General features: G+C 35.6%; 1 protein-coding gene across 1 annotated transcript; it reads right to left on the bottom strand.

Annotated features, from left to right (window-relative positions):
- Positions 1-2798: 2798 nt before the first annotated feature.
- On the bottom strand, positions 2799-5075 carry LOC121406999. The gene is made up of 2 exons (XM_041597885.1): positions 4865-5075; positions 2799-3415 (listed from the first exon to the last, which is right to left on the bottom strand). The coding sequence occupies exons 1-2, from the start codon at positions 4935-4937 to the stop codon at positions 3084-3086; spliced, it is 405 nt and encodes a 134-aa protein (XP_041453819.1). The 5' UTR covers positions 4938-5075; the 3' UTR covers positions 2799-3083.
- Between the last annotated feature and the right edge of the window lie 8639 nt (positions 5076-13714).

A 13714-nucleotide genomic window follows, 5' to 3' on the forward strand; every position in this document is an offset into this window, starting at 1 on the left:
ACTCTTCCTAGATACAAAGATGTGCATGTGACAAACTAACACTTCCCATTTCATGAGGGAATTTTTTCACTCATACCCACAAAATGGTGAGACAGTATCTAGTCTTTATTGGACCCTGAACATTTCATCACCAAATGATGGTTTTTCATAAATTATATGAAATCAAATAGATTTTTTTTTCTTACCATTTTAAGAGTTGATGTAGAAGGTTAATTTATGAGTCTAGAACATTCCCTGGTAACTAATTGTTGGTTGGGGTGGCTGGTCATAAATTGAACCTCCTTCTTCACACAAACACTGAATTTGAAACATTATTACAAATCAAATACCGGTAACCAAATTATTAGTAAAACTTAAGATGCAATTTTCATAACTTATCTTAAACTGGAGGTGGGTCATTCCATCTGGATTCACCCAGTGGTTGCACCTGACCGTCTCAGAATTCATTGTAATTTGGTATACATAAAATTCACCATGGCTCAAGCACAAAACAAAAAAAATTAGTCCAATCGGTCCGTCGGTTCTCGCGCTACGGCCCGCCCTTTTCTCCTTGTTTTGACAAAAATGGGCGTGACCTTCAACTTTCAATGGCCACTGCGTTGTTACGTGTTGACCAATTTTCATGAAACTGGTACCATTTGATAGGAAATTCAGAGAGGAATCTAAAACATGCATCGAATAATGTATTCGAGCAATTTATAAGGTCATGACCTTTGACCTTAACTTTGACCTTGAGTTTGACCCCCGGACAAATAATTTTTTAACTTGATTTTCGTGTATGTTAATTATTGGTATGATATTGACAAAATATGTTAAAATCAATGATGATATTTTATTTCTTCACCTTTAAAAACTCTTCCAAAGATACCATGAAATTTCACTCTAGTCCCATACACTGATATTCATGTTAGTAAAGTGTTTACCAGTTACATGATTTCTTCCAATCTTAAGTTACAGTATGCAAGCACATGAAAAGATATTAAGCTTAATCAGTTCACAAATAAAAGATTAAACTTTTATGCTCATGAATAGGTATCTGTTTAGGCATTTTGATGTTCATCAATATATATTCATTTTGAAGTTCGGCAATATATATCATATATATTCATGGTAGTAAAGTCTTCACTTTTATCATCAAAATATATACATGTATATATATGTATATGATATATATTGCTGAATCATAAAATGCCTTAACAGATACCTATTCATGAGCATAAAGGTTTAATCTTTTATTTGTAAACTGATTAAGCTTAATTTCTTTTCATGTGTTTGCATGCTGTAACTTAAGATTGGAAGAAATCATGTAACTGGTAAACACTTTACTAACATGAATATCAGTGTGTGGGACTAGAGTGAAATTTCATGGTATCTTTGGAAGAGTTTTTAAAGGTGAAGAAATAAAATATCATCATTGATTTTAACATATTTTGTCAATATCATACCAATAATTAACATACACGAAAATCAAGTTAAAAAATTATTTGTCCGGGGGTCAAACTCAAGGTCAAAGTTAAGGTCAAAGGTCATGACCTTATAAATTGCTCGAATACATTATTCAATGCATGTTTTGGATTCCTCTCTGAATTTCCTATCAAATGGTACCAGTTTCATGAAAATTGGTCAACACGTAACAACGCAGTGGCCATTGAAAGTTGAAGGTCACGCCCATTTTTGTCAAAACAAGGAGAAAAGGGCGGGCCGTAGCGCGAGAACCGACGGACCGATTGGACTAATTTTTTTTGTTTTGTGCTTGAGCCATGGTGAATTTTATGTATACCAAATTACAACGAATTCTGAGACGGTCGGGTGCAAAATTGCACATTCATTGGGTGAATTGGCATGGAATGACCCAGGTCAGTAAATAAATTTTCCACCAGAAGTGAAGTTAGATCTTCAAATAATGGTATACATGTACACTGACTTACATGTATTGTTCAGTCATGTATCATTATATGTAAATAGTTTTTGTGGTTCTGCTCTGAATCGCCATGAGCATCTAATCAAGATGGAAAGTGCGCTATACAAATCTCATGTATTATTATTATCAATATGTATTGCTCAATCAAATTTACAGACTTCCACTACATACATGTAACAATCAAATACATAATGCAAAGAATCGATGTTGAATTTGTAATAAAACATGACACTGAGTGCATAACTTTTATAAGTCTATTCTACATGGATAATAAAAATGCATGCTAAAAATTGGTGGGTTTTTTTATAAATCAATTCTAAAGTAAAAAAAAATAATCTTATATAACTTTAAGGACCCAAGTAACTTATTTGAATTTTAAAACTGTTCTGTCTTATTGTCCACGTAAGGAATTTTATAAATGCAGTTTATACTGTCTGTTTTGGTAGAAAAGTGCTAAAAGGAAACTTTTAATGTTTGTTCCCCCCATCCAAAATTGAACATTAGATAACTAAGAAGCATCAATGTACTTTACTTAAAACTTTCCCAATTATATGAAGTCCATGCAACCACAGTTTTGTGAAACTTTGGTGGATTCTTTCCTAATACTTGTCATGAACTTTGATTGTCCTTAGATATGAAATATAAAGTAGAAAAAAAAGAAAATCCACTATTGAAAACAATCTTCATGACCCATGCAGCTGACTTTGAAGAAAGACTTTCCCTGTATTGATGATTTCTATGTTTAATGCCCATAGATTTTTTTTTTCATTATTACAACTGCATAATAATTTCACCGGGTGAAAAAGTTTGCACACAAACATTTTTTCAGAAAAGTAGCAAGCCATAAATTGGTGGTGATTTTCTTTTTACCTGATTGCTTATAAAGTATGAATGCTTGTAAGCATTAAGCAAGCAACCAGTGGACCAACAGCTTATGGTCCACTCCGAGGGGTCTGGTAACCAGGGTAAATGCCTTAGCAAAGGGCACTAGTGCAACAAGTGGGATACAAACCCTGGTCACCAGTATCCAAAACCTTCGCTCTGCTGACAGAGCTATTGTGCCTCCATTTGAAATACTCTAAAAGTGATTTCCAGCTCAAAGTCATTTGTAAGCCATCATCAGAGGAACAATATTGCATTGAATATGTTCAGCAAATTTTGATCATTCTTTCTTGATCGGTATCACCACTTCATCCACTTCAATAGGATTCTCATGCGATCCTGGAGAGTTCTGTCCAGGAGGAGCACTAGGGTTTCCAGCTGGAGGTGGCATGGGGTTGGTTGGGGCATAGGGGGGCGGTGGAGCTGAGGACGTCGGGGTCTTTCCCGTGGTACCGGCGCCTTTCTTGGCATTGCTCCAAAAAGATTTGAAGATTGGGATCTTGTGACGGTAGTGACAGACAAAAATCAGAGCTGTGCAGCAGGTCAGGAGAAAAAGGGCAGGAATGACAATAAAAATACTCAGTGCTATGATGGCTGTCTTTTCAGATGTAGCTGAAAGCAAAAAGTAAAGGAAAAAAAACAACATGTTAAAAAAAATCATCATTTTCAACAAGACATGTTGGCTAAATTCATTTTGCATAATCTTTCAATGTTTTGAACTTGGCAATGTTTTCTGGTAGGCCTACATATAGGAAAATATTCATCCCATTTCAACTCTTGCAGTTATTTGAAGGATTTGACAACATCAGCTAACCATCTTGCATTTGTTGAACTTTTGGGTTTCTCCTACACAAATGACTAGCCATCTAACACACTGTGAGGATTATGCCCCAAAGGCTCAGGAAAAATTTTTCCCCCAACTGGGATTCTGATGTTTCATGACTTGTTTTTTCTTTTGTTGGAAAAATTACACCGGGTTGGTGTTGAATACTAGATTCTGATTATTATGTACTCAGTTAAAAATCAGATTTTTTCTATTGAAATATTGCAATATGTTTTCACTCAATTTAAATGTTCATTCATTCACGTATGCTACTCAACAAAAAGATCATTTCCATGAAAGTGACTTCCTTCTTTAAATTCACTAGCTTTAGTCGGTATAATAATTGGAATCAACTCCCAACTTCCCTAAAAGATTACTCAACTGTATCCCATAAAAAACGTGTAGGGCCTACTTAATGGAAAACCTTTAGACTCTACAACAGCTTAGGAAGACTAGATCTACCAGTATTCCATAAGTTGCAGATTCTCAGACTCAATGGAATGTTTTTATGTGTATTATTATTAGCTCTAATCTTGAAAAGCTTGCTTAAAAAAAACAAAAAGTTCTGTCGCGATACCTCTCCTTTCAAAATTCAAAACAAAATGGCCGATTGAGACCAGGGCTTCATTTTTTTTTTGAGGTTCCAGTCTGTGTCTCGATGTCAGAATTTGTGTGTCACGATAGACCTTCATCCTTAATCGTGGTAAGTGCATAATTTCTGTTTCTACATTTCATTAAGATTATTTTGCAATACAAAAAAAAAATCCTGGGGACCTGGCGGGGGATCTTTGATTTTTTTAGCTAGTAAAAAACATTTAGATAAAAAGTACTGTAAAGCCAAATTAAGCTTCTTCAATATCTCAGATTACATTTTATTAATCAATAGATATTATCAATAAACAATGGTAAAGTTAAATATACCAGTGCCAGTAGCAGTTCCAGATTCTAATGTTTCTCAGTCAGACTCAGACTCAGAGTCAGAAACATCACACAAAAAATCGCACATGGGACCGAGTCAAGAGTGTAGAAACTAGAATTTTTTTCTAGAAATGAATAATAGAATCTAAATCTAAAAAGTTGGGTAAGAAACATGTCGTTGGGAGACACGTACATCCACGCTAAATTAGTGTGGAGCAGTATTTAGAGAGTAGCGCAACGTGTGTAGAATGACTTATTGTATTGAAGTTGAGTTTTTAGATCGGGAATTGAGAGACAGAGCTGATCAACAAAAATCTTACCCTCTGCAGACTTCACAACGCCAACGGCAAGAAGCACCCCAATAACTGGAAAAGGTGACATTTTTCTAAACATTAAGATCTTCACGATTCACGAAGTATTGTTAAATCATGTAAATGAATGTCGGCAAACAAAAAAAGATAAAATTTATAAACGACGGGTGGGCGCGGTCGAGGTCGGCTGCTGTATGTAAACAAAAACCATATCCAAATGGTGTCACGTGATTAGATACGTAAGATTTGTCACCTGACTGTACAAACTTCGAAGGCGCAAAGTTCAAGTTCCGAAACTTGCAGCTGTCTGTGAAAGCAGCTTCATCTTTTTCTTATTCTCTCTTCCCCTCTCCTCACACTTTAATATTCTCTTTTAATTCTGAATGAACAGTTTTGTTGTTTGTTTGTTTTGTCTGTTCTGGTCTTTTGGATAGTGGTTTTCATTCCGTCGTGTCTTGTCTAATTTATCTTATGTACAATATCTGAATCGATTTCTTGTATATATTTTTTTGTATACCGGGTATGAATATATTGTCATATGACTGTATTAATTTTTATATAGTGCATAAACATACGAAGCTTGACCCCATTAGTATTATTCTATTGAACATTGTTAATTTCTACATATATCAGTTATTTCAGGGGACTCACATAAACAAGCGATGCTTTCCAGTGAGTTCCCTTTTTTAATTTCTGTTATTCATATTCTGATTTGTTCCTACTTAATTTGTCAATTTGTTTATGAAATGACGAAGAATAAAATCAATCAATCAATCAATCAGTCAGTCAGTCAGTCAATCGATCAATCAATCAATAAATAAGTCAGTCAGTCAGTTAGCCAATCAATCAATCAATCAATCAATAATTGTAAATATGTTATTGTTAAGCCTTTTACATGTAATATGTTTAAGCCTTTATTTGCCCACAATTCCCCCACGGGGCCAAAAGGCGTTCTTTCAAAAAGTTCAAAGTAAAAAAAAAAGGAAATACCCCATATCGAATTACTAGATCTGCAGCTCATTTTTTAACTGTGATCCATATCCACCTCACAATTTTCCTACAAAGTGCCTGATATACAGAGTTTAAATTGACTCTTTTTCTGATTGGAATATAAAATATTTTAATTTTCATGATAAAAAATGTATTTAGAATGCCTAGATTCTAAATCGCGTATGTTTATTCAGATACACAGCTCGTTCTCTATTCAAAATAAAAAAAAATCTGCTCGCGATTTGCGCTCGCATTAATAATGTAGACAGTTTTCCAATTACTCATCACTTTCATGATTTACAAAACATGAATAGTGTCCCATTAAGTTTGGGTGTAAATCTCGATTTTTTTCCGCTCGCATCAATAATAATTATTGTTTAGTTATATATACTTAGGGGGGGGCATCATTGCCCCCCCCCCTAGTCCTCAATACATCTCAAATAGCCCAGTACGTAGGGTTAAGGTATATTGATCTGGTAGCAAAATTCTTATATGACATCCATTACTCATTCTCAATTATTCGTCAGGGTCCCATTGCATAAAAATTACTATTATTATATCTTTGCCGTCCAATGGTAACAACTATATGGTAACGATGATCAACAGCAAATCAGCAGTGGCGTAATAGGCAGGGGAGCTACCTCCTGGCGGATTTCACCGGAAAATTATATAAAAAAAACTGGGAATAAAAAGAAAAGGGAGGAATTAAGAGAGAAGGGAAAGGGAAAGAAAGTAAAAAAAAGAGGAAATGAAAAGAAGGAAAAGGGAAAACGTAAAAAGAAAGGGAAAGAAAGAAAGAATAGGGAAAGTCGAAGGAAAACAGGAAGGAAGGAAAGAAGAACATGTGAGGAAGTACAAAATATCCTGAAATACTAACACATTAGCATGATTAGCAAGAGGGGGATATAAAATCAAAAGATATGACTGAATGGCACGGACAATTATGGCGGGAAAATGGGAGAAAGAGACCAAAGACACATAAATGAAGGTAGAGCCAATAGCTAAATTGAAAAATCAGAATATGAAGAAAGGGGACAAGAAAAAAAAAGAACTTAATAACACGACCGGGCTGCCGAGGAATGAAAAATATAAAGAACGGAAAGCAACTAGGTGGATGGCGTATTAAGCTTGCCAAATTTTATGCAAGAAAAGTCGCAATCAGGACAAAAAAATCCTTAGCCAAGGGCTAGTTATCCCCTATTTGTCCTAAGCTAAGTAAAGCTATGCGCTGGCTAGATTCACCGTACAAAGTTTCCTAATGTTTACTTTGGCTAAATTTCCAAAGCTACTGTCACAGTCATAATTAGAATTTGATTTCAAAATCATTATAGAGGGGGGAGGGGGTGGAGAATTCTGGATCGCTTCACTTGCTGGCGACTTTACAAATTTTACTTCATATTCATTTGCTATGTTGTGCTACCTCAAAATATTTCGTTTATTATCCGCAACTGCGTTGAAGAAAATTGTGTTGTGTATGGGTATACCACGATTTGATAAAACAAACACCTGCAATGTTTAAAAATGTGACGAGGTTCCGGAGGCTCCGCCCCAGACAAGTGGTGCCACCAGGAGGGGGGGGCAACGGTGGGGGGGCGGGGGAGGGCAAGGGGGGGGTCCCTCAGTGAGTTAGCCCCACTTGCTCTCCGGCGACATTTTGACAAAAAAAATGCATAGTACATGTACATGTTTTCCTGCATCCACTCAAGCTGCAAATTACTCCAAAACAACTTTCTCGCTCTTTAGATTTCGAAATTGTTCTCATCCATTTACTTTTAACTCTTAACAATTTACACTAACATAAATCTTTCACGTCATAAAATTCAAAATTTCGCTGGCGCTATTCGCACTCGCAGTATAACTGTTGAGATCAGATCAGTAAATTATCTGTTCACACGCATGGGTCTGAAAAATCAAATTTTCAAGTATAGTGGCGTAACAGGCGGAGGGGGAGGGGGCAGGGGTTTAAGCTGCCCCCTGTCGGATTTCACCGGGAAAATAGAAACAAGTGGAATGCCTCTGGCCGTCTCACCTGCATCACGCGGTTCAATATAGCAGCAGTGCTGACTTTGAATACTACTCTAACTCGCACAAGATGTTCAGTGATACATGGTTACTCTTATGTCCACTTTTTATGAACTAGACCAATAAACTTACAGAGATATGATGGTTATTCAACAAAAAACCCCAACATGGCCAAAGTTCATTGACCTTACATGACCTTGACCTTGATCATGTGACCTGAAACTCGAACAGGATGTTCAGTGATACTTGATTACTCTTATGTACAAGTTTTATGAATCAGATCCATAAACTTTCAAAGTTATGATGGTAATTCAACAGATACACCCAATTCGGCCAAAGTTCATTGACCTTTGACCTTGGTCATGTGACCTGAAACTCGAACAGGATGTTCAGTGATACTTGATTACTCTAATGTCCAAGTTTAATGAACTAGACCAATAAACTTTCAAAGTCATGATGGTAATTCAACAGATACCCCCGATTCGGCCAAAGTTCATTGACCCTAAATGACCTTTGACCTTAATCATGAGACCTGAAACTTGCACAAAATTTTCAGTGATGCTTGATTACTATTATGTCCAAGTTTCATGAATCAGATCCATAAACTTTCAAAGTTATGATGGGAATTCAACAGATATCCCCAATTCGGCCAAAGTTCATTGACCCTAAATGACCTTTGACCTTGGTCATGTGACGTGAAACTCATTCAGGATGTTCAGCGATACTTGATTAACTTTATGTCCAAGTTTCATGAACTAGGTCCATATATTTTCTAAGTTATGATGACATTTCAAAAACTTAACCTCAGGTTAAGATTTCGATGTTGATTCCTCCCACATGGTCTAAGTTCATTGACCCTAAATGACCTTTGACCTTGGTCATGTGACATGAAACTCTAATAGGATGTTTAGTAATACTTGATTAACCTTATGGCCAAGTTTTATTAACTAGGTCCATATACTTTCTAAGTTATGACGTCATTTCAAAAACTTAACCTCAGGTTAAGATTTGATGTTGACGCCGCCGCCGCCGCCGCCGTCGGAAAAGCGGCGCCTATAGTCTCACTTTGCTTCGCAGGTGAGACAAAAACGGGAAAAAGAGAAAAGGGAGAGAAAGAAAGAAGGAAAGAAAGATGAAAGAAAGAAAGATAAAAGAAAGAAAGAAAAGAAAGAGACAGAATTAAAGAAAGAACATATACATAGGGAAAATTTGAGGATTTCAGGATATAATAGATGAATGCGGGAAAATGAATGAAAGAACATGTGAAAAATGTATATATCCTGAAAAACTAATACATTAGTAGCATTAGCAAGATATGGATATGAAGTTAAAAGATATGACTCGATGGCACGGACAGGAATGGCGGAAAAATTGAATAAAGAGGGAAAAATAAACGGGAAATGAAGATAGAGCCAAAATTTTAATATTTGGGAAATGTTCTACGCGCGTGAAACCTGCGATTCGTCCTAAAGGATGAATACAAACAGCCGACAAAGCGGGCGTTAATTAATCTTTATCTTGTCACAACCTTTTACGCTTTTTATTTATTGATTGATTGATTTATCCATATATTCATATTCTACAAATCCTCAACAGTACATTTAATAATAAATCATTTCCATTGAAAAAATACATTAATTGCATATGCAGCTTTGAAACGTACCAATAAAATGAAAACAAAAGTGGAAGGGCTTACTGAAGAACAAAGCTTGTATTATTTCATTTCATTTCGTTTATTTCAATTCAAACATTAACAATTTGTTTCGTTCATTTTGATATGCTATTTAAAGCAGGGAAACATAATAGCAATTTTCTATGTACAATAACCCTTGTAGATTGTCTAGACAAAAATGACAACTTGAGCATAAAACCAATCAAAATTTAATGAAAAATTAGAAAATGAAAATGGAAAGAGGAAAAAATGGAAAGAGAAGAGTAATGGCTTGCCCCGGCACTCACAAACGATTAAGATTATTTAGATGTAGACCCAAAACTGAAATAGGTTAGAATATGAATATAAATTTAGCAACTAATATAATATTGAAACACGAATGTATACATACTGAATACAAAATTATGTAGATATTTGCTTTAAAATAATCAACCCTGCCGTGGATAAAGTCCACAAGATATTTGATTAAATCAGAAGAAATTTTTTGATGAGTAATTTAAATCGGTTCAGATTAGCTGCCTCTTTTTTATTACACTGTCCAGAGAATTACTAGCCTCTTGTCGAGGCCCTGGCGCGAGCCATGCGCTCTGCTTCGACAGGGCTTCGAGAAGAGGCTAGAGAATTACAGACTTTGAGCTCTGTTAAAAATACAGGTTTGCTTGAAAATACTGTTCTGCATTTACATGTTTTAGGTATAGTCATTTTAGTATAGTATTATATGGATGCAAAGTAATTCTCATAAATTTATTTTGTAAGACATTATGTATACTATTTCTATCTAACTGATAAATGGATAGGAATAGTTGTAAGCGGTACAGTATACTGGCTTGATAATTCTGACGAAACAGTTCATCCGCATGAGCTCTAAAGTGCATATTGAATATTATTCTCAGTACCTTTTTCTGAAATACTTTGTCGAGTCTTGTTTTAGAGCCGGGCATTTCCATGCACATGCCAGAACCCCATACACTCTAAAAAAAATATTCGTTTATCAATATTTTGTGAAGAGTCACATGCACATCGTCATGAATATTCATTAGATGTACTGACAATGTCACACCCCTCTTTCCTTTATCTGTTATTACATGAAATAAAAAAATGGTTTCATTTTTTCATTCAAGTGTAAATGATGTGCCTCCATTATGATAAAATAAGTTGCGGCGATGAATAACTAATGAACTTAATCAGTTTTCAGTCCGATTGTGTTAGTTCCTAATTTTATGTAATGCAATTCAAAAGAACAAGTAGGGATATGACATCAGCCCACCTTATAAATATTCATAATGCCTAGAACTGTTTCACCGGAATAATGCAAATCTTTAAAATTCAATAACTTCCTTATTTGTTATCCAATTTTGATCAAATTTTCAGCATTTTGCTCAGTCTTTGAATTTTACATTATCTATTGAGATGGCAATATCTCCAGCCTGGATCATCCCTCTAAAGATATGATAGAATTATTGCACAATACAACATGGATCGTGTATGTGCTGGGAAGAGGCGTCGATTATGGGGAGGGGGGCAGGGGGGGGGGCGATCGCCCCACCAATGAAAATATTGGGGGGGGCAAACATATCGTTTTGCCCCCCCCAATAATTCCGCATGTGCTAAAAATAAAATAAGATTGTAATGTTACACAGAAATCAGCAAGCAAGATTGAGATACACAACTCGTTCTTCGTCTAAAATCGTGCTCAAAATGTCCACCTTTCAGATTGGAATATCAAAAAATTTCAGCTCGCGCTTCGCGCTCGCATCATTTCTGTAACAAAAACCTATACTCTCCATGATTAAATAGGTGAATATGGTCCCGTTTTCAGTTCTAAACCTCAAAAGAACTCCCACTTCGACTTGCAATAATCTTTTGTTGGATATATATATTTTGTTTCTTTATAAAAAAATGTCCATTAAACTCAATTTTTTTCAGATCGAAATATCAAAATTTTCAGCTTGCGCTTCGCGCTCGCATTAATCTGCTGGTGAGATATGTAGATATATATATATATATATATATATATATATATATGTGTGTGTGTATACATATATATATATATGTACACATATATATAGGCATGTGTGTGTGTGTGAGTTTGTTTTGTGTGATCGAGCGCTTTTGGAAAATTGATTCATGATTTTGCCCCCCCCAATCTGAAAAATGGATCGACGCCGGTCTATGTACTGGGAGAAAAAAATTAAGCTTGTCGATGACTCTACTATGTATTGCCATGCAGTTTTGCAGATATTGTTGATATAATCATTCCACGTAAGTTCGTTATCATAGGAAGACCTAAACATTTTGTTGTTTGCACTTTTTTGGCAGTTTCACCATTATCTGAAAGTATTAGATGCGGCAGATGTTTCAATGTATGACTTTGCATATTCAAAGACAGTTTGTTGGCTTTAATCCAGTTTGTTACGTTTAAAAATTCTGCTATATACTGCTCACAAGTGAATGTGGATCATGAGGTGTGTAGGAAAATATTGGAATCATCAGCAAAGAGAATAAATGAGAAAACATGAGATGAATATCTCGTATCATTAACATAAAGTACAAATAGCAGTGGGCCAAAAATACCACCCTGTGGAATTCCACAGGCAACTGGCCTTCTTGGGATTTTTTTATTCATTTACGGGAATAAACTGAATTCTATATCAGCATCAGTAAAATAACTCCTATACCATTGGAAAACGTGGAAATCTGGAGGGAACCTGAGGCCGAAACCGAGACATAAATGTGAAAAGCACTTTCATGACAGTATTTAAAAAAAGTATCTTTTAAGAGTCTTTTAATGTTGACATGCATGAGGATGCATTATATTAAAAATTTTGTTTTGGTCCGTACTTTTTTTAATAAACAGAGTTGGTTGGACTTATTTTTTGGGGGTCGGACCGAGACAGTAGTATAAATTTAAGACTGCGTATTTAATTTTTTACGCTTAAGGCTAGCTGATTCTTCACATAAAAAATATATATACAGTGGTAACCCCTGCAACCTTCTAACAATCGATATAAATTTATATTAATAGCAAATGCAATTATGTTCAATGTTTTGCTTATAAGTATTATACGTATATTATTGTATTTTCATTGCTCATGTGTTTACGAAAAAGTGTTGCAGAAACCAATAACTGAAATGAAATATATATATATATATATATATATATTTGTAGGCCTTTAAAGTAAAATCTGGATGGACCATTTTCAATATGCAATTTGCTATAAACCCAAAGGCAGTGTATCAAAATGTTTCAAGCAGTACGTGTTTTTTTTTATCAGATGAATGGAGGCAGTAATTGTTCGGAAGAGGTGAAAGGTTGATCGATGACTCTTGTCACACGATCTGTACCTTCAGATAAACAGGGGCCAGAGGCGTCGATCCGGGGGGGGGCAGGGGGGGCGATCGCCCCACCAATGAAAATATTGGGAATAATTCCGGATGTGCAAAAATAAAATAAGATTGTAATGTACAGCAAGTGAGATTGAGATACACAAATCGTTCATTATTTCAAATCGTGCTCGAAATGTCCACTTTTCAGATTGGAATATAAAAATGTTCAGCTCGCGCTTCGCGCTCGCATCATTTCTGTAGCAAAAACCCATACTTTTTCATGATTAGATAGGTGAATAGAATGTCCGTTTTCAGTTCTAAACCTCAAAAAAGCTCCCGCTTCGATTTGCAATAATCTTTTGTTAGATACATATCTTGTTTTTTTTATCAAAAACGTCCATTAAACTGTCATTTTTTGTCAGATCGAAATATCGAAATTTTCAGCTCGGGCTTCGCGCTCGCATCTATTTTTCTTTTAGATACCAATCTTAATAATTGCTACCAAAAATACTTACAATATCAAGCTTTCAGGTCAGAATGCAAAGACATTTTAGCTTGCTCTCGGCACTCGCATTATCTGTTTAGTGTGATATGTATCCTCATGAGTTGCTACAGTCCTAAACAGGTAAGCTTTTCCCGTTTTAAGGTCAGTATACTAAAAAATTTCAGCTCGCGCTTCGCGCTCGCATTTATTTGTTGATGAGATTCGTGTCGGTATCTCATGAGTCATCAGAACGTTGACTCATGATTTTGCCCCCCCCCCAATCTGAAAAATGCATCGACGCCCCTGACAGGGGCTATACCACAGGGATGGGCACAAGATGAGGGAGAGTGACCATCTAATTGGT

This window comes from Lytechinus variegatus, chromosome 2 (assembly GCF_018143015.1).
Source record: "Lytechinus variegatus isolate NC3 chromosome 2, Lvar_3.0, whole genome shotgun sequence".
Taxonomy (NCBI): Eukaryota; Metazoa; Echinodermata; class Echinoidea; order Temnopleuroida; family Toxopneustidae; genus Lytechinus; species Lytechinus variegatus.

Bases quoted from the DNA above. Each gene is read 5' to 3' on its own strand.
- LOC121406999 (XM_041597885.1), bottom strand. From the start codon at position 4,937: ATGTTTAGAAAAATGTCACCTTTTCCAGTTATTGGGGTGCTTCTTGCC. The intron at 3,416-4,864 runs GTAAGATTTTTG...TTTTGCTTTCAG, and splicing joins CGTTGTGAAGTCTGCAGAGG to CTACATCTGAAAAGACAGCC.